We start from the raw sequence: 21,547 nt of genomic DNA, 5'->3' as shown, positions 1-21,547 counted from the left end.
CTTCTCTGTTGTAATCTGGTGGCTTTCTAGAAGACACTGATTAATACCCAACAGCACCCTAATGTCAAATCAATTTTAATTTCGAAGTAGCTTTAGGTCATGTCTGTGAAAGCAGCCCGCAGGCTTAAAGTCATACCGTGATGTAGATTTAAAGCGTGAACGCCATCTTAATCTAATTTCATATGCAGCGATGTTAATCTAATCAACAGCCAGTTTTCAGGGAGAACACAAACTGATGCAACACTAACCTTTTTTTCCACATGACTCAAGAGATTGTGTGCCAACCCCACCACCCCCACAGAGTTGGACACAGTTTTGGTTTACAGCAAGAAGGTGGATTTAAGCAACAGGTTGGATACTAAGCCCTTAATAGGACTGTGGAAAAAATGTGTGTATATATGTATATTACTCTTATCAGTAGTAGTGATTCTTAAAAAGCTATCTCCCCCATTATGCCCATTTATTCTTTCTAAAAGGACAAATACCACCTGAGCATAGACATTTAAACAAACTGTACTTCTGTGTGTGACTTTCACATTCGGTTCATGTGCACATAGATATGAAGTAGAGAGGATAAAAAAAACTCAAACACTACTGAAACTACAGTATTTGAAACGCTTTGCCAACCCAGAGGTTAAGAGCGATGTCAAGATTACAAGTACCGGGCCATGGCCCTGTCTCTAAATGGCTGCGAGCGCTTGTGTCTGACCTGCTTGAGAGGTTGAGCAGTTCATGCTTGTCAGCGACTGTGGACTTGTCTTCCAGCTCCCACATCAGTACGTTGATGAGATGGGAGTTTTTGATGTGGATAGGCACCTCCTCGAACATATTCTCAAAGCCAATGCTTGCCTTCTTTAAGCTGGAGAGATGTGGACAATACAGGAGAAAAGGGTGTTAAGAGTGGATACACAATGGTCAGAAATGTCTTATTGTGGGGCATCTGATGTGTAATATTAGTAAAAACACTGACATTTATTTATTTTATCACATTCAGGGCAAAAATATGTACAATAACATAAGCAAAGTACTTTACAACCATTTGACTTGCAGTGCGAATAATTAGCTTCTGTTCATTCATGTCACAGATATAAAAAAAAAAAAAAAAAAGTGAGACATAAGGTGTTTTTTTAAAGAAAAGACAGCTTGCGTAACACGTGACATGAATGTGAATAGGTGGTGAATATTAATCCTAAACAAGGATTGGTCCGGGACAAAAGAAGGGGTGCAGTTGGGCAGTCAAACGACATTACGTCCTGGTGTAGTTATCCAAACACTTTTTCTTGATCCAGGAAAATGTCACAAGATTAAGGATGGTTCCTTGGAGAAATCTGAATAAATCTCACTGATCCACAGCCATTTTGAGCACATTTCTCAGAGAAATGGGGTGCTGGTTGGACTTAAACGTGATTTTGTTGCATATAATTTTCATTTAAGTATTTCCAGGATCTTTTTTTTTCTCTTTAATAAAGATAAAACTGTGGTACTGCAACTAATTTCCTTGTGCTTGTCGGGAAATTGCACTTCAGTAAAATGAAAGCTAAATTAATAATAATGGTTTGCACATTGCATTTTGATTTCGAAAATTGCAAGAAAGGATCTGCCGTCCTCTCTTGACTCTAAAAGTAAAAGGTAAATGCTGCAGCCTTTGTAAATAAAAGCATGTCTCTGCTGACAAATGCACAAGGCACTGACTGATTCAAGCATCTCCCCAGAGGCTCAAACACCAGCGCACCCTCACAGGTGTGCACCTGTTAAGACCAAATGGAACTCCTAACTTTGTTTGATGTCTCATATAAATCGTATAAAACACTGACTGTTTTTCGTCCAACCAGTCACTTGTGCACAGTGCATGAGCTACAAACTAATGTCTGTATACGTCTAGGGGTCGATTGTTAGATACTTGTTCTGGGATCAATATGTTTCCTGCATTATTCTGCAATGTGCACTGCACCAGAACCAAAGACATTTATATAATGCTGGTCGGTGTGATGAACAGCCATGTGGAGCATCATTTCATTCTGGGAAGCCACTTCAGATAAATGCTGTTTTTTTTAGATCCTAAGAAGATGATCACCCCCAGGCGGACTTTAAGATGAGGCTCTGAGGCACAAAGGCGGCCGTGCTGCCTCGGGCTCTGAGAGGGGCGGCCACAAGTCACTATGGATTGGGAGAGCGTGGGGGAAATCCTTAATAACATAAATACTGTTTGTTAAGACACTGACACAATTATCAATCTGGAGTGCTTTAACTCATTTGGTGCATATCATGACCTTTTAAAATACCTCCAGCGCCATATAAAATATGGGTCTATGAAGAAACAGAAGGGCAATAAATTCAGCCAAAGAAAGGACAAATTACTGGACCATACTGGACGTCTCCACATTTAAAGCCCTGCTCTCTCAAAGTCGGGCCCCGTCGGACGAAGCCAGAGGTTGAGTCCACAGGCAGACTAATGTGATACTTGAGACTGCATGCTGAAGTGGAGACTATTGACCACAGTCTGCACAGCTCAGTGGAGTTAGAGGGCAGTTCAAAGAGACGTGTCCGTTCCACACCCAACTATCCATGCCTTTCATAAAAAAAAGTGAATATATGCAAGCTTATGCAACATCAAATACAGCAACCTGAAAGGGAATGCAGTGATACTGTGAAGATGAATTGTTTTTGAAGTTTTTTTATCCTTGAAAAATAAATAAATAATTATTCAGATTTCTTATGTATTTTCAAAATAATGGGTAAGAGACAGGATTGTTGTAATGTGTTGATATTGTCCTTTCGTGCTCTCAGCTGCCCTTTTTCAATCATAGGCTTGTTGCACACACTGATAGTGACAGATTGGAGCCATAATAAATCATAGAAACTAATGAAAAGCTGCAGAAATGAGAGGGATCCTGACTCTAGGCCAAACACAGCAGGTCAATAATAGATTGGCTGGCACCAGAGATGCACAGGTGGAGAATTACAGAGGAAACAGCAAAGAGGAATCAACTAGTACCGTTAAATTGTTCTTCATCGTGCAAATACACTCTCGTGGAGTTAAAATGTATATCTGCGGGTTTTCAATAAACTGCCAATTAATGCCCCTGAGACTTCTCTACTGAACGTGTGTGCCAGAATCTGAGCATATGCGTTCTGTCCTCGTGTGTATGTTTATGTTTGTATGTGAGGGTGCACTAGGAAAATAGTTCCCTCATTACGCTCATTTTTATCTGCAATTTAAAAGCAATTATGATAAGCCTTGGGGTCAGCACGAGCATGAACATAGTGCACTTGTTTGACGGGCAAGAGCGACCTGATAAATCATCATCCATCTCCAACTGCCACTAAATGTCTCCCCCATGGATGCATGACTGCATTTGCATTCACTGAATAGACAGAATTAAGAGAGTGAAAAGGCTAAAATTTAAATAGCGTATCATTACAAGCAATGTGAATGCATATGTTCTCACATACATGCAAACATGACAAATATTTGACAGTATCTGCAGTCAAGGAAGATGTGGTAGAATCTTTCTCTGTGCTCTAGTGTGAGACGACTCACCCCTCTGGTGTGAAATCCTTCTCTTTGCAGATCTCCATGAGTTTTGGAGTAAGTCTGTAGGCTTTGAGAGACAGGGAGCCCTGGGCTGTTTTAATGGGGTCTGGAAGAAGAAAAAAGTTAAAAACTGTGAGTCACATTCTCTGAATCCAACACACAAAAATCTTGACTTTTGCCTCCTCATTATGAATCAGAAAATACACATTTTAAACCAGATTTCTTGTTCATTTTAAGCTTTCTAAACCGTTGCAGTTTACTTCCAGGTTTGTCGGGTCCATTCCAATTGATCAACACCATATTAAAATGTTACCAACATTATTGATGTGAAGCACTCTTTGTATTTCCTGTAAGTGGAAGTTTTAGATGAACACGTTTGCTCAACTAATGGAACAATTACACATTAGTTCCTTGATCCTGTATCCTACTTATTTGCTTATTTAAATCCAGGCAATTACTTGTTTTGGCCAGATGGTGGGGCATTTCAGTATAAATCATTAAACTTATTGAAATAATTAATCAGATGAATCATATGTTCAATGTTATATTTTGTAGTATTTAACTATTTTTAAAGAATTTTTTTAACTGACTTCATAGGCTCTCTGAATAATTATCTTGCTAGTAAGAATGTTTAACAAGTGTATCTGAAAAATGAGAGACTCGCTAAAATGAGTCACAGAACAGAAACAATTGTTTCTATGGATGTTTGAACTTTACAGTCCCCTACACTGCAAAAATAGCCTCTCTAGATATACAGTAAGCCTAATAGTCTATAAATCTAGTCATGGTCTTATTTTAAGCAAAAATATCTTTGCTAATAGGGTAAGAAAAATTGTATTGATAAGATATCTTAAAAATAGCAAAATAGTCTAATTTCTTGAAATAAAGAAATACGTTTTTGAAGTGTAAATGTGAAATCTTTGATACAGATAGTTATCCCGAAAGCATTTTTTTTACATGCTAATCTTTAATACTCTGAGAAGTGTTACGTCTATATGAATCCAATATACCGTCACAGTAAATTGTTAAATAGTTTGTGATACCCTGCTGTTAAATTATTAAACAATGACTCAATCAATTCCCCTTCTCTGTAACTCCAGTGCACTGCAAGAATAAATTAAAATATATTAGCCACTTTATCAATTATGTGGATTTCACACACAATAAAACGTCCTATCAGCATTGCGACAAATGTTCAAAAGTATTGTGAAATCTAGTGGCATGATTGCAGTTTTTCAACAGAGCACCAGATATGAAAAACGCCGATTCTTTATCTTAGTCTTCATATGGGGTCATGAAGTCCCGGACTACTGAGCTCCTAAGATCTTTAGAACGTGCAGACCCCTCCGCCATGATAAGGTGACGGCTCAAGGGGTTGGCGAAAGGGCCTTTCTGTGTGGAGTTTGCATGTTCTCCCCGTGTTCCCTTGGGTAGCTAATGTGAGGTACCCTCACAAAAACATGCATCAGTCCTGGGCTATACATGCCCCCTCTGGCCAACCGGGGCGCCAGATGGGGTGCTACGACGCACTACGTCAGGCTGGAGAATCCCCACCCTGTCTGGTGAAAAGAAGCGGCCTGCTCACTCCTCTTAAAGGGGACCTATTATGGCATCTAATACCCATTTTAAACAGGCCTTGAATGTTTTAAAAACAAGCTTTTGATTGTTTTTGCTACATAAATTAGAAATTCAGCTTCTGATTCTCTAACCTCATTATCTATGAGGGATTCTGAGTGGACGGGGAGGTTATGATAATGAGGCTCTGTGCTGATTGGCTGCCTGAATGACATGATACACCGCTACGAAAAAATGGCGGAAGCTCCGGCCGGCAGAGTTAGTTGTGGGAGTGGTTTCACACATCGGAGGCCAACCTATATAAATCGCATTTTCATTACGTAACGAAAGGGAGCAGAATCTGAACGGCTCGTAGATCCACATCACACTGGATGGCTCATCCGGGCGGCTGTACAGACACTGCAGAATTTGGTTGCTTTCCTCCTTCTCTGAGTTGGCAGGCTGAGGGGAGACCACTTTATATATGTTAAAGCAAGAAAAAACGTGTTTTTCATAATGGGTCCCCTTTAAGGAGGAGACCTGAGCTCAGTGCGGGGCCTCCCGGGGTTTGTAGAGGGAGCAACGCTCAGGACTATCACTTAGGTAGGAGCACTGGGTGGTAAAAATGGGGAAAAAGAATAAATAAAAAAAATGTCACGCTGTAGCCAAATGCAGAGTGAAACTGAGACTATTGACCCAAACTGAACAGACTGACAGCGAACGAACTACCGTTTACCTGAAATTTGAGTGTCACTTATTCCCTTCTCAACAGCCTGCTCTGACAAGGCATTTGCCTGCAGATTAGCTGGTCCCAGACAAGACTGACAGTTAACAACCAGTCACAGCTCATCTCCACTGAGAGGAGAAGGCCGGCATGAAGACAGCTCTCCTAAATCCACAGGAAGCATGCTGGCTGAATTAAAGTACTAAGCAATTCAGACGGAACTGTTAATATTCACTGGAATTTGGACACAACGGTTGTACTTTTTTTTTTCCAACAAAAGTATCCAGTCTCTCTATAGTGTCTACCGTGTGATGCAAACATTGTTTATGGCTGCAATCTATGGGGGGAGAAAAAACAAGAGGCTTGTTGATGTTCAATTTGAAAATGCCCAGAAGAGGGGAAAAAAAACAAACAAAGAAACTCAACTGCACGGAAATGCATACAGGTGTACACAAATATACCAGTAGAAGGTTTCCAAGGAAACGATTTGCACCGTTTCACCTCCTTTTTTTCCAAACACGATATCCAGTTCAAGTACAGATATAGTTTCACTTAAAAGCTTCCTGCTAATGAGGTTTTGAGCCTAACTTGCTGTCTTACATGTTCCTGATTTAAAAGCTCCATTTAATTGCATGCGTGTGCGATTGTCCACCTCAACCTTTTCAAATGGAAACTCTCCACACAAACATGTTTAACCAATTGGTTTAACAAGCCAATTCTGAGCTGTTACTGGACAGGAGCTATTTTCTCACCAGATGCCCAGCTGATTCTCTTATTGGCACAAAATGACTGGTAAGCTAATGACAAAGAGAACCAAAAAAAAAGAAATCAATTTCTTTTTTTTTTTCTTTTTCAATCTTTGACTTTAAGCAGAGATAATGTAAATTCCACTGGGGTGCTTTGATCTGTTAAGTGCTGCATTATTGATTGACATTAACAGGAGCCCTTGTTTAGAATGAGAAAAAGCTCACAGCCCGAGTGCTCAAATGGCTGCAGGAACAGATCACATCACATTTGTGAAATGTTCAAAACGAAAAGTTTTTGCCATCTTTGGTTTGTACAACATGGGAAAGAGAAGACCTTAAAGTACCTCGGAAAAGACGGAGTCGGACAGTTGCTTTCCCCTCGCCATCACTGAAATGGTGCTGAAGTTAAAAGGTTTTCACATAAAATGGTGGTTGGTTTTTGTTGTTGTATAATAAAACAGATGTTTCTATGAAAGATTGCAGGTCAGTGGGTTTTGACCTCGTTTCTGTCAATAAAAAAAATTACAGTCTGTCCAGTCTCTCATTTTGACGGTGACAAAATTTAATTACACGTCTTCATATTGTGATATCTTAAATACAAGCCACATCGGGGCATACAAATATTGTATAAAACAACACTGCTCTCACTGAAAAAACAATCTAAAAAAAGAACTGATTACCATGTTCATCTACCTAATTACACAGCTGTCCACAGGACACAACCACTTGCTGTGGTCACTTAATACTGTTTATTTAGACACAGAAGATTTAAAACAAACACTTTTTAGTCATGGTAGGTTTAGTTTTCTGTCACCATTTGGGATGACATTTCAATGCAGCAAAATTTGAGCAACTCTTAAAAGGTGTTTACAACAAAGTCCTTGCAAGCGTCTCTATAAATACCACCAGACAGCTTGCTAATCCTGTTTATGTTTTTCTGCTTTCCTTTCCAACTGTTGTTCTCACACAGAGATTCAAACATGTGTGTTTATTATCAAATGTACATCATCAAAAATCCTGATACTTTGACTTCTAAAGCACTACCTCGTTGTTTTGTAATGATATGACGCCAGGCGGGGTGTTTTTTTTTGTGTGAAAATGATGCGGATTCTCTACCCTGATGCCATGTTTGAATTTCTGTGTGGCTCGTCCTCATCCGCCCTGTGCAGGTAGGTGACATCAGTCAAAAACTGCCTATGTGCATATTTTTAGTGTAGCTTATAGCAGCTTCTGGGGCATGTTGGAGTGAATCTGATGGAATCACAAGCACCGTCTTCTGCGGCTGCTATCAACTCCAGTAACTAGACTGCAGGGGTTAGAGGAGCTGAAGATGGATGTGCAATCTCCAAGACACCAGCAGATCCTTCCTCTGCACCAACAACCCATTCTTCCTCCATTTTTGTCTGCTCGAAGGTTACACACATCTAATTTTCAAAAGACATAAGATAAAAGCGCTGCAGTACAACAACTCTATAAAAAGACTTCAAGCTTCTCAGTTTACCTGAGAAATACTTTCTTATAATGCTGATTTATCTCTAAATAAAAATCTGATTCCAACCATCATTATAGTTAGAATTAGATGGCTTTTGAATGCCTGCGCTAACCAAAATAATCTTTTCCTACATCTCTGTCAGATGGATTTTAGTGCATGTGAACCGCATTAGAATATCTAAAGAGCTCCGAGTGACAGCCCTATTCTGGGACAGGTATTGATAAAAAAGACTGAATATGACCCGAGGTTGTTTAATCAAGCCAAACACCTGACAATGAGCGGCAAATGGCTGTAATTAACTCTCCTGTGCAAGCACGCTGTCAGTGCCAGAAAAGGCAAGGGGGGAAAGAAAAAAAAAAAACCCAAACCCCACAAGCATTGTTTCCTGATGATCCAATCTTAGCTTCGGGAAAAAGGATGTGGATCGTATTTTGTGCTGGCCCAGTCTCCCAGAACCACTTTGCACCAGCACGAATCTCTGTCATTCGTGGCCATCAGTGAACGGCTGAGTGGACCGGTGAATGATACGGCTCCCCATTTCTGTATTCCTGGTCTATGGCTCTGTCAACAGACTGAACTGGACCAGCACATGTGACCATCTCTGACACTTCTTGGCTGTACAAATGTATTTAAAGGAAAGGAAAACACACTTTCTGTGGTAAATTACATGTATTTAGTTGTCGGAGTGTCTATCAAATCAACTCCTTTTACCATGTTCCTGTGAAACATCTTAAACAAAGCTCAAAGTCTAAACTTTAATCACATCTTTCTTGGTTTATTTATAATATGTTGTGGTGTTTAAAGGCAACGTGGTTAAAACTCTCAATCTGCAAATACTTCTGGACCTAAATGGATTTTTAGACCCAGGCTGCTCCAGACAAGTAAATATATATGTTTTTAACCAAAAAGTGTCCTAAAAAGGGAGATTCAATGAGAATCAAGGGTGCAGTGACATCACAGAATCATCTTTGGGTTGAATTATCCATCCTCCCCATCTTTCACAGCTTCAAAATTCATCTCAATTGGAGAGTGAAAACTTTAACACAAACGAAATGCAGACGTTATTATGGAGTAGAGAGGAGGAGTCGAGTGGCTGGCTCTACCCCCTAAACACGACTGCTATGGACAGATCTGAAAAGTGTGCTGAAAGGGAACTGTTGTACTCTATCTCTTTGGCATTTTACACCAAAGATAGACATATTGAAATTTGAAATAGAGGACATGATGTGTCTTCTTTAATGAACGTAGGTTCAGATTCCATCCTACAAAAATGGGACACATTTATCTCAATCATGTTGAAGTTTCCAGTATCTTATAACAAAGCTCGGTGAAGCAAAATTTGCTCTTTTTATTTCAGGGAAAATGATGACTAGAGAACAGCAATAAACATTCAGTTTTATTCATTGGGAAATGTATTGGACAATGCATCATCTGAATTGTCACGTGTGTGCAGCAACTCACCGTAGATGAGGACCACTGACTCTTCAATGGCATGCTGGTAGCTGAACTGGGAGTCCAGCAGGGCTCGGCTGACAAAGGAGCCATAGAAGGTGGACTGGTACCAGCCCACATGCAGATGGTCAATGTTGACGTGACGCAGGGAACGCATCATCTCCATCTGGTACTGGACTGGAGACAGACAGGGAGGTAGAAACCAAGAATGAGGCTAGGAAACTCCATTGAAATCAACACTTTTTTTCTCCTGTTTTTCTCCCCCTCTCTTTTTTTTTCTTGTTTTAGATTTGTGAATATCCGATGGCCATCTGGAAACGGATATGGTGTATGCACAGAGGGAGAAGAAAAAAACATTAGAAATATGGCGAAAGAACACGAACAACTGAGATGTGAAGGGCAAACATGTTGAAAGTGAAAAAAAATAACAAAAAAGGCTTCATCTTCTACTATGAGCTCGCTGGTTGTGTTGAAGACGTCTAAGACAAACATCAGCTGGGATCACCAGGCTGCATCTCATTTTTTTTTTTTTTTTTCAAATCAGTACATTTATCCATGTAGCAAGAAAACAGCTGGATAGGTTTCAGCTTCAGGAAAGAAGGCTAGATTCATTACGGGAAGAGCCATTTCATTATGGCAGACACCTCCTAGGGACGCACAGCTAGAAATACAAACACCCTGCCTCCGCGGCTGTAAGTAACAACCGGAGCAAGCGAGCCAAACAGCATCTCCATGCAGGTTAGCTAGAGGAGGTTGATAAATCAGGTTGTGATTGGGCAGCTGTGGCCCCTAGACCCAATCAGAAGAGCACATCCCTCTCCTGCTGGAGCTGTTAACAAGAAAAAAGTGGAGAAGGGAAAAGTAGGAGGGTGAGAAACCGAGGGTAAATACATACATATATATAAATAAGGGTGAAGATGGAAAGTGGTAGACACTGAGAAGAGATTTAATGTGTTAAAGAAGGGGATAAAGTAAATAAATTGGAACAAAATGAAAAAAGACAAATAAGAGAAATAAAGAGGAGGGAGTGAATAAAAATGTAAAGTCACCTCATTAGAAAGATGATCCTTTGAACTCTTTGTAATGACCTGAATTTTAACAATCTTGGTGATTATGAGAAAGTTATCTTCAACAAATTATCTTCAAAATGATCACTTACAGGGGTTTCGACTCCACAAAGTTCATGTCAGTTTTAAAAGTTACTCAAAGTTGAAGACGTTTTCTTGTTGCACAGGACACAGAAACTAAAACCAAGGCTCTGCTTACTCCAATGTCTTTTGGTCCTACTGGAGCTAAAGTGCTAAAAAGTCTCTTCAGGGCCGGACATGGGTGGACATGGACACACTCTGGCAGTGATGCTCTGGACAAAGCAATGGACCCTTTTAATCCAACGCTTTATCTAGTGGTCGACGTGGTCATTGAGATAAAAGTAAGCACAGGAAAATGGACAGGGAAATACAATGAGGAGGAAATAAGAGGGGGATTGAAGAGATGGGGCAAGAGGGGAGGACAGGGCTGTAAAGCTGCAACAAACTGCAGGAGCATGTGGTGTCAGGGGGCGTCTGGCGGTCTGTGTGTGGGACAGCATTCCCTCTCTGAGGTTTCACTTATCATATCATGTTATGTTATATAATAAACCACATTGTCCCTACCAAGTCTTAAAACAAGGGGGAAACAGCATCAGATTAACAAAAACACAATTACTTATTCATTAAACATTAGGTAAACCAAAATGCAGAAGTGTTGTCGTAACGACAGAGAGTAAAGGCAGCCTGACACTTAACCACATCATTTGTCTGTTTCTTACCCCCCAAGCACCACTGATGCACGCACCTGCCCCATAACCCAGTCGTTCGCAGGGAAATTGTGAACAAACTCTCTAAGGCAGAAAGTGAAGGCTGAACGATTGACGAGAGCGACAGGAAGACCATAAACAATCATGCATACCTTATCACGCTTGGCACCCTCAGCCCAGTTGTTTAGAGCCTTAATGCATCTACAATGTCTTCATATTCAGGGAGCAGGTTGTTTACATAATTTCGCAAAATGATGATTTTATATTACAGTAATGTGTTTACAGTAATCGTTCATTTGAGCAAAAAGCTGTTTGTTGCAGATGGGTTCAAAATTGCAGCCCACCATGCTTGTTTGTGTATTGTATCTGTTCAGAATTTAAATTAGATTATTAGTCAAATTAAACTCCTATTATCTGCCTTTTAGCCCACAAGCCAAACACATGAATCAGATAGTGTTGGCCCTAAATTTTCACTCTAAAAATAACATTTTTCTCGAATATCTACACATCATTTACAGCTCTGAGGAGGTGTCATTTTTCCAATTGACTTAACATTTAAACCAGTAGGAGGTTACACTGAAATACCAGCTTATTCATAAATCATAGTTTCTAATCGCATCAGCTGAAACATCACGTGATCATCTTTGACCGTTCTGTCCTTTCATCTAAAGTTACCGACATTTTCCATCAAGTGATGTTACAGGTCAGATTCACAACGACCCCCGGTGATCCTCAAGGATCTCCAAGGTGTCATTGAGATGTTATTTACAGCTATGTTCTTTTCAATCACCCGATGTGAATTTAGAGAGGCCGCTGTGAAAAGACATTCATCTGGTGAAGGTATAGAAATACAATTCTGAAGTGCTGAGAAAAGCAGGAAACAGGCTGAAAGGAAATAACAAGAAGAGTCATTTTTCTCTTGAAATCTAAAGGTCAGCTGAGCAGCTAAGAGCAACCCAAAGTATCAAAGTCTAAGAGCCTCCTATGCATTTACACGGACGTAGCCTCTTGGCAGAAATTAATACTCGCTGTGCAGAGAAAACAAGATGCAGCTCTTCGAGACATATTTTCTAATTTGCTTCAGACAAAAAGTAAATTGTTAGGTTTTCTACAAGGATGATATTAATGTTAACTCTTTTTAAATTAAATTCATCCATAAATGTGTGGCGAGGCAATTATTTTTGAGAAAATGTCACTTCTAAGTATCTGTATAGAAAACAACTGCCTTGAATCATTTTAATGTTTCCATACTCCTTAGTGCAGGAGACGAACACGCGGAGGCTCTGTTCTCTTTGATAGCAGCTTTGCATCAGTCAATACCAATTAAACTACAAGTCTTATAGGATGGAAACTCAATATGTGTCAAAGCTGTAGACATACCGCTGACCACTATCCATACACTTGGAAGGGCTGTGGTGTTGGATATGTAGCACTGGCATAAACTGACAGGATCAGATTATTATTACCAAATTAAATCTGTGATGACAAGTGCAATTATTCTTAAAGATGTTCATATGTTCACTGGCATGACTGATCTCCCTTAGGGCCAGGACACACGACCCAATTATCGGCCATCGGACGCCATCGGTGACTCAAGTCGGGCTGCTGTGTCCCGTGCAGTCGTCTGTCAGTGTTGGCATTGGTGTTCATTTTGGCTGATTCGACATGTAAAGTTGGCCACAGGCCGTCGGCCTCTATGACCAATCTGGTGGAGTGCTAGCCCTTGACCAGCGAATCAGAGTTAACCCGAAATGACGATGGTAAACATACTACTTAAACAGACGCTACACTACACTCAATCATGGCATTGGCTTGTGTTATATTTTCATTATTAGCCATCGTATTTACGATCCTTCTTGACTTCTATAAGAAGGGAAAACACTGACTGATGACAGAGTTCTGTTCAGAACTCTAGACAAAGCAATCCGTCATTTCCGGTTGTTCTTCTTTCCTTTTTCTTTTTTTGGGCGGCATCACAGATTAGCGCCTCCTGCAGTTATGGGGACATATTACGCCTCGCGCACACGCAAAGAACGTACGCTCCAGTCTGTCGGTGTGCTCGGGAGTATTTTTTTGACCAACTTGAGGAGACGGGAGGCGACTTTCAGTCCGACTGCTTTTCTGCCGACGGTCGGCCGTCAGGTTGGTGTGTCCCAGCCTTTAAAACGCTAACACTAACTTGATGAAAGGGCATCTTTTAAATATTTTTTCAAATAGTTATTTTTTAATAAGTTGATCATAACTTCTAAATGCAAATGTTTATGTTCAGCTATACTTTACAGAGCTCTAAGGCTACACTGATTGAAATGCTTTCTACCAAAAAATATAAATCGACAATCACAAGAAATTCAAGCAGACGGCAAAGCTTTCAAGCAGAAAAAAGCAGCCACACACTGTACTTGGGTCGAGAAAAAAAAAAAAAGAAAAAGCATGCAGACAATCAAATGACTTTCCGCCTGATGACTAAACATAGATACAGATGGCTGAGGGAGACAAGTCAGTGGCCGGCCAGCTCATCCACCTAAGATCTAATACAAAGCCCAGAGCCGTGGAAATGCCACAGGATCACTACCTTGTTTCTTCATAAACCATGAATTACAGCTGTGGGAAAATGAAAATAAAAATAAATAAATAAATAAATAAAGCAAAACCAATCTCAGTTACCATCACAGGTGTGTATGCGGCACAATATATTGTAGAAAAGCCTTTGGAGACCTCACAATCTGGAGTGAAATTAGAAAATTATACCTGTTATTACCTGTCACTAAAGGACAAGGAAAATCTCCTTATCAGAGGACAGTACAAGTCAAATAATTTCTAAAATCAGATGTCTTGGATTAAAAGGAGGTTGGAAGATAACAGGAAAATGTCTACTAAAAGTATATTATCTCAAGGAAAGCTTTCACAGTGAATTAAAAACTAAGCACTTTATTCATTGTGAATTTGATTTAAGGTGCTTTTCCACAAGTACCTACTCAGCTCGACTCGACTTGTCTCGACTCAACTTGCTCTCGTTTCTGTTCCATACCCGGATCAGAAGTAGGCGCGGTTGGAGCGAAGCTGCTGTGACGTACTCGATTGTGCGACACAGCTTATCTCGGCACTGCTGAAAAGTCAGTTTGTAGCCCTGAGCAGACATGGACTGAGAAAGCTCCTGATATATTTTCTCATTCCTCGTCGCCCCCACTAGCTCTCCACCTCGGAATTAGACCACAGAACAGACTTTTGTGTTGCTGCTGTTCTTCGAATAAAACGAACAAGAAGCGATGAGTCGCTCTTGAAATGATGTCACATCCTAACTCAGACATCTGATTGTCCAACTGCCAGACCAATGGGTGGTATGTAGTGTGATGACGTCAGATACAGCCCAACTCAGCCGCTTAGAACCTCGGCAGAGTAGAAACAGAAAATTATCTACTCGGCACGGTTAGACACCTAGTGGAAAAGCACCAAACCAAGGCAAGTCGGGCTGAGTAGGTACTAGTGGAAAAGCGCCATAAATGAAATTCACAATCAATAAAGTGTTTCGTTTTTCATTCCACGACTACCACTGAGAAGCTGTGAGCTGATCCCCACGTGAGCTCCAGCTGACAACAGAAGGATTTCCATCACACTTTTTTGATAAACAAAAGCGAAATTGCGAAAATGTTTCGCTGCAGTGGCCGGTGTTTCCATTGAACACTTTTGTGAATGAGCGTAGTTCTCGTAAAATGTCCCGCGAGACTTCGTTTTATGACCCCTAAAGCATACCTGCCAACACTCCCGATTTAAGCGGGAGTCTCCCGATTTTCAACCATTTCTCCTGCCCTGCTCCCGATTTGTAATTTCTCCCGCTTATCTCCCGATTTTAAAGTGAAATGAGTCAATGGTGTTTCACGTGTCGGGGTTCCTGCATGGATGTATTATATTAACGGGTTCCTGACAAACCTGGCGACCCAACCCAAAAGCACTGCCTACGTCCAAGCTCCGCCCCATGGAGCTGCTGCGATACGTCAACGTCGCCGCCATATTGGATGGGCGCTTTATTTTCATAAAGCGCCTTTCTACAAAGAAATTTACGTTTTACGTCTCATTTATTCATTCACACACGCACTAATATACTTGGGAAACAGTTGGGCACCAAATATAATATGTTTAATTTTCTCAGATGGCAAAAATAAGAACTTTATCGATCCCACAGTAATTCATGTTATATCAGCTATAGAGAACAAGGTAGTGCCGAAAAACAATATCCCCCCTCAAAAAAATAAGAAAAATAGAGAAACATATTCTCTCATCAGCAAAGCATTACATAAACATATTTTAAAATTTTCAAATTACAAAATAACATATTTGAACAATTTTTCAGATTTTTTCAGTTATTTTATTGTTTGGAAAATGGTTAAAATATGTTATTTTGTTATTTGAAAATTTGAAAATTTGTTTTGTTTGAAAAAATGCTTTGAAAAAAAGCTGAGGGAAGAGTTGGTGGAGTATCAAGTCATAGCAAGCAAGGATCTCCCACAGGAAGAGAGAGTTGAAGGTTCTGGGTTCTTCTAGGGAAAGAGGAGAGCTTTACAAATCTGGCATCACTGATGAAGGCAATACTCTGCATCCCTCACAGCAATGCAAGCTCAGAGAGGTCATTCAGCATGGTGAAAAAGATCCTCACAGAAAACACAATGAGTATGGATAATTCTACTCTTTGCGCACTCCTTTCTTGCAAGATTAACCATACCAGCCCTGGCCACAAGTATGTACCCTCCAAGAAAGTGATTGAAGCTGCAAAGTCTGCCACCTCCAATTACAACAGGCCCTTGGGTGACAAAGGGAACCTGGAAAATTCTACAAATATTGTATTTTATTGTTATTAATACTAAACTTATTTGGCTCCAAAAAGGCTGTAGAATCATTTTGGGAGGTACATTTTAGCACATTTCATTGTAGCTATGGATTTAAAGCTCATTAAAAGTCGCCTTGTTTATATCAGGGCGGGGATGTTGTGAGTGGAGCATTCCAACCACTACCCCAGAAAATCTCCCTCTTTTTCACAGCCCAATGTTGGCAGGTATGCCCTAAAGTGTCTTGCTAGATTTCTATTCAAATCAAATAATCTGGTCTCGACTTTGAAGAAGATGGACAGAAACATCTTTGTCACAAAGATAGCCAACAGAAAACGAAGGCAGGGATAATCATTCTCTGTCTGTCTCTTCCTCAACCTCCAACTGACTACATCGCATCTAGTGATGCGAAAACAAGTCTTTTGCACTAAACTGTACTATGTCTGTAAAACCACCTCTTAAAAGAATAAAAACACATTTGCGACATCCAACTTTTTTCCCCCTTCAAATTCTACGTGTTTACGTTCCAGGTCTTTACAATATTTACGTTTTGCACAGTTTTAGTGGTAATGGACAATGCAGCCAATTACTCAAACTGATTGTAAATGGGTATATACTCATTCTCCTGCCTTTCAAACATTAACACAAGTTAACACACCATTAACAGCCACTGTGGGCCATCTTACATTAGCTCCTTCACACGGTAAAATAATATATCTGCATTGCTCCTGTCTGAAGAAAAAGATAACGATGATTCCACCATGCAAAGCTACTTAAGACACACTTTATATGATCGTTCCAATGAAAAAAGAAGACACCAGCCGTATTTCTTGATTCCTGTATCTGTTAAAAGCGCAGCCTTGCAATATTATTTATACAAAGACAGCATTAGCATGAGAAAAGTCCGTTTAACAATATTATCAAGGTGCAGAGGTGGGAGCATGTCCCACCCTTTTCTATTCCTCACTCATTCCTGTCGGCTTCTTGTCTGTCCTATCAATCAATCTAGGTCCCGAGGCCAGACGAGGATTGAATGTAGCCATTCCTTCCGTGCTGCTTGATTGTGTCTGTGCATGTGTGACAGCAAAAGGTGGAGGGACATCTGACAGAGACAGAGTGAATATGTGTTTAAAAAAGAATGTGTGAAAAGATGAGTTTAGTAAGGGGAACGAAAATAGTGGAGGGGCAGGACAAAATGCAAATTGTGAGCAGTAGCTGTGGAAAAGCAGCTGCGTGTGTGTGTTTTGTTTTTGTGTGAGCAGGTGTGGTTATGTTTAAATGTGTGGACAACACATCGGACAAAAATATGTGCAGTGTGCGTGAAGCCTGGGGATGGCCTGCAGTGAAGGCTGTGCATTGAAAGCAAATCCTGTTTCTCTGTGTATTGTGTTCATGTGTGCTGGAATTTATCAGCCACGAGCAAAGCTGCTCACCTTGGGTAGTAATGTTAAGAGTTATAATCAACAAGGCACTATCAGAGTGTGTGTATCTCTGCCATAAAGCAGACAGATAGTCCATACTCTAATACTCAATGACACAAGAGGTGAACTGCAATGGACCTTGTACACTGCTGCAGGCCACAACATCTCTGTGCAGGCAGAGAGTTGTGTTTTAGTGTGTGCTTGTGTCCGACTGTAAAGATGCACATAAGTGGGTGCTTCTACACATCTGACAGGCTGATGGGTCCCTGCCAGGAAACTTTGCGATAGATTACTCATGATTGGGATGCATCAGTATTGACATCAAGTTGAGAAGGTGAGTAGTACAACTGCAAAAGAAAATGAATACTTTTTTTTTTTTGAAAAAGGCAGCTATAATAATATAATATAATTTAACTTGTATTTAATTACAGACATATCAAATATTCAGTATGTTATTTATCAATGTACATCCATTTTTAGATTTCATTCCTGCCATACATCCTAAAATATTCACAGAATGGGGTTTGGAAAGTGAACATGAATCGTCCATACACACGGAGCCACATCATTACATCAGGGCTTCTAATCCAGCGTTGAACCTCCCTTTACTGACCATGGTTCAAGAAAGACCGATAACAGTGTTTACCTTCAAAACCACTATCTATGTTGTATATTAATATACAAATTATTCATGGGCCACTGCTGCTGGATTTTGGGAGCCAAAATCTTTGTTAATTCCTTTTCATTAATTTCTTCTTCACTAGCTTGAAACAGACAGTACTTTCTCCATGGCGTTCATGTTGTGATTGGTGAGGTAACCCCACCCTCACCCCAGGTGTACCCGGTTCTTGCGTGCAGCCTAGTCTGGTGATGGCAGAGCACGAGTTCTCCTGGTTGTGAGCCAATCCTTGCTTGGTGGTTGGGTGTTGAAAAGCAAACAAGCAGTTTTTAAGTTTTGCACTAGCTTCGAACTAGCACAAGAACCGCTTTTTTAGAAAATTTTCAAAACACTAAGCCTCTCATAAATATATTTGGGTTGATTTTTAAATTTTCTTTTAACCAATTTGACCAAAATCATGACTACAGTCACCTGTCGACATCTTGTTTGAGACCATTTTTTTCTGTCACATGGCCCCATCCCAACTCTTTTAGCAAAGCGTTACAGGAATGGGTGTCAATCAAATACTAAATGAACCCAAAATGACCGCATAACTCAAAATGTCTTGGACTCAAAACAATCTGCAGTGAAAGAAGTCACTGCAAGTCAGAGAATCCCCACACTTTTTTGCAATGTGCATATCCCATTCCATCCTGCCTTTTTGAGGCTATATGTTAACTTTCCAAAACCTACAAGGCTAGATATTATTTACCCTCTCATTTCTCGTCTCTAAATTCTGAATGTGTCGAGTGTAGAATGGGATTGGTTTAAAGGAGGACAGATGTTCCAGTAAGTCTGGTATTCATTTTTAGATGGATCATTACTCAACAACACTTTCAGGAAACTATAAGCAAAGTGTTCTCCAAAGTTGGGCTTCATATCATAAGTATTAACTTGGGATTTTCTATATATAAAGGAACATTTCTCAACATGCTCAAGTGCCGTGGTTTGGTATATTATTTCTTTTCCCAGTAAAACTTTTTTGTTATTCTTGGTACGAATACATCAATACGAGCCATTTTGGAGGAAATACTGAAGTACTACTTTTTCTCACTGCAGACCAATTTCTGTTGAGTGCTTGTAAAGTTCAGAGGTGAGGGCAAACTTGTGTCGGAAATACATGAGCACTTCAGAGCCGAAAGAAGCATATAAATGTTTGGGTGCATTACGATTTAAAGATGCTTTATCCTGCCAGTGTGTTTGCTAAGTGAAGAATGGTGTAGTTCCACAGCTTCTCCATTTGTTTATTTTTTCTCAATGTTACCCTCAGGATTCAGCACACCTACCCTAATTTAATGAGTCTCAACTCCTGACCCATTCATGTCCCTTTTACTCGGTGCTCTCTTCTGACATTCTGTCATTTAGTTAGCTGAACAGAATCCAATCTCTTTAGAATGGTAAAAAACAGTTTCCGTGTTTACATGTCTACTTTTGCTGTTTTCTTTAAAAGCCTCTTTGGCAAGCTCTAAGCATTCCATAAATACACTTGTCTCGACTTTACCAAACATGCAAGTAAATAAAAAAAACAAACCTGGGCACAGTACTGTTTGCTATGGAAAACAAACTAATCTAAATGTATGAAAGCTTCCAGATTGGCTGCTTGTTTTGCCTCGTGTCATTGCCATTAAAACATTGTTTTTTTAATCCTGCTGCACCCCTGGATTTGTAAAGCAGAAATACAGAATACTTCACGGTTTAAATGCCATTTTCTGCGTCTGTTACAGATCACCGATGATCCGTTGAATCCCGAAATCCTGAACCCTCATTGTTTCATTGAGAATTTGTCCATAGTTGGCTTGATTCAATTCATTTTCAGGAAAAGGTCTGTGCACCCAAAGGTAATTGGATCCGTGGGTGACAATACATGGAACGAAAGAGATGGCAATGTTATTCTGCACAGGCAAAGATTTCAAATTATTAAATCAAAAACGTACATATTTGAAAATACCTTTTCACCCACAAACAGCCACGAAAGAAAATTGTTTGCACAGGTTGCCAGGTTCCATCTAAAGTCATATTTGCCAAGCCTCTGCCCTGACCTGAGCTGTTGTTTTAAGGCAACAAACATTACAAGCTCAACTTTTATGAACACGGTCTTAAACTTTATTTATTTTGTTTTCAGTTTCTTTCTCCTCATCTATCTCAAAGAAACAGCTTTTTCTTTTATCTAGCAAAACAGCAATGCCCACATATCAGTGGAGAAGGGCTTTTCTAGCATTAAATAATTTACATCACACCCCCTCAAAAGGACTTCTAACCACATTTAAAAGATTATCCTTTTTCTTGTTTTAATATCTATTTCTTTTACCAGTTCGGTTCATTCGTATTTGTTTTGTATGCATAACACCACATTTCTATTATATCAGGTCGTCAGAAATAACAGGAAAATTCTTTGAAAAGGGCCACGTCTAAACCTAGAAAAACTATGTGCAATGGTTTTTAACAAAAATAAATAAATAAAAAGACAAGGCAGCTGTTCTTAAGCAGAGAGAGTCTGATCGTGGACTCATCTACCTTTGTAAGACATTAAAACTTTTTGAATTAGCTGCAATATCAAAAAACAATACTCGTGTCACATGTGAGGAATTAAAAGTATACTTTGTTAAAATAGTTACTAAAAAATCTTGTAACTAATTGTTACAAATAGTTGCTCATAATGGGTGGAGAAGTCCTGCCTCAGGTGGAGGAGTTCAAGTATCTCGGGATCTTGTTCACGAGTGAGGGAACGATGGAGCGTGAGATTGACAGACGGATCGGTGCAGCGTCCGCACTTATGCGGTCGATGTACCGGACCGTCGTGGTGAAGAGGGAGCTGAGCCGAAAGGCGAAGCTCTCGATTTACCGGTCAATCTACTCCCCTACCCTCACCTATGGTCATGAACTTTGGGTAGTGACCGAAAGGACAAGATCGCGGATACAAGTGGCCGAGATGAGTTTCCTCCGCAGGGTGGCTGGATGCTCCCTTAGAGATAGGGTGAGGAGTTCGGTCACCCGGGAGGAGCTCGGAGTCGAGCCGCTGCTCCTTCACATTGAGAGGAGTCAGCTGAGGTGGCTTGGGCATCTGTACCGGATCCTCCTGGACGCCTCCCTAGGGAGGTGTTCCAGGCATGTCCCTCCTCCCTAGGGAGGAGTTCCAGGCATGTCCCACCGGGAGGAGACCCCGGGGAAGACCCAGGACACGCTGGAGAGACTATGTCTCTCGGCTGGCCTGGGAACGTCTCGGACTCCCCCCGGAAGAGCTGGAGGAAGTGTCTGGGGTGAAGGAAGTCTGGGCATCTCTGCTGAGGCTGCTGCCCCCGCGACCCGGGAACGGACAAGCGGCGGACGATGAGTGAGTGAGTAAGTTGCTC

At 40.5% G+C, this 21,547-nt stretch overlaps 1 protein-coding gene across 1 annotated transcript in view; it reads right to left on the bottom strand.

Moving 5' to 3' along the window:
- LOC133426429 (eukaryotic translation initiation factor 3 subunit H) overlaps nt 1-21,547 on the bottom strand; it is a 64,202-nt gene that overhangs the window by 12,368 nt on the left and 30,287 nt on the right. Inside the window, exons 3-5 of the mRNA XM_061716380.1 lie at nt 9,513-9,680; nt 3,542-3,641; nt 710-859 (exon numbers count right to left, since the gene is read on the bottom strand). Coding sequence (XP_061572364.1) covers nt 710-859; nt 3,542-3,641; nt 9,513-9,680 — 418 coding nt within the window. The remainder of the gene's footprint in view (nt 1-709; nt 860-3,541; nt 3,642-9,512; nt 9,681-21,547) is intronic.

This window comes from Cololabis saira, chromosome 3, assembly GCF_033807715.1.
Source record: "Cololabis saira isolate AMF1-May2022 chromosome 3, fColSai1.1, whole genome shotgun sequence".
In the NCBI taxonomy this organism is placed as follows: Eukaryota; Metazoa; Chordata; class Actinopteri; order Beloniformes; family Belonidae; genus Cololabis; species Cololabis saira.
Note: the sequence above shows the minus strand (reverse complement) of the source record. Positions and strands in the feature narration are given on the sequence as shown.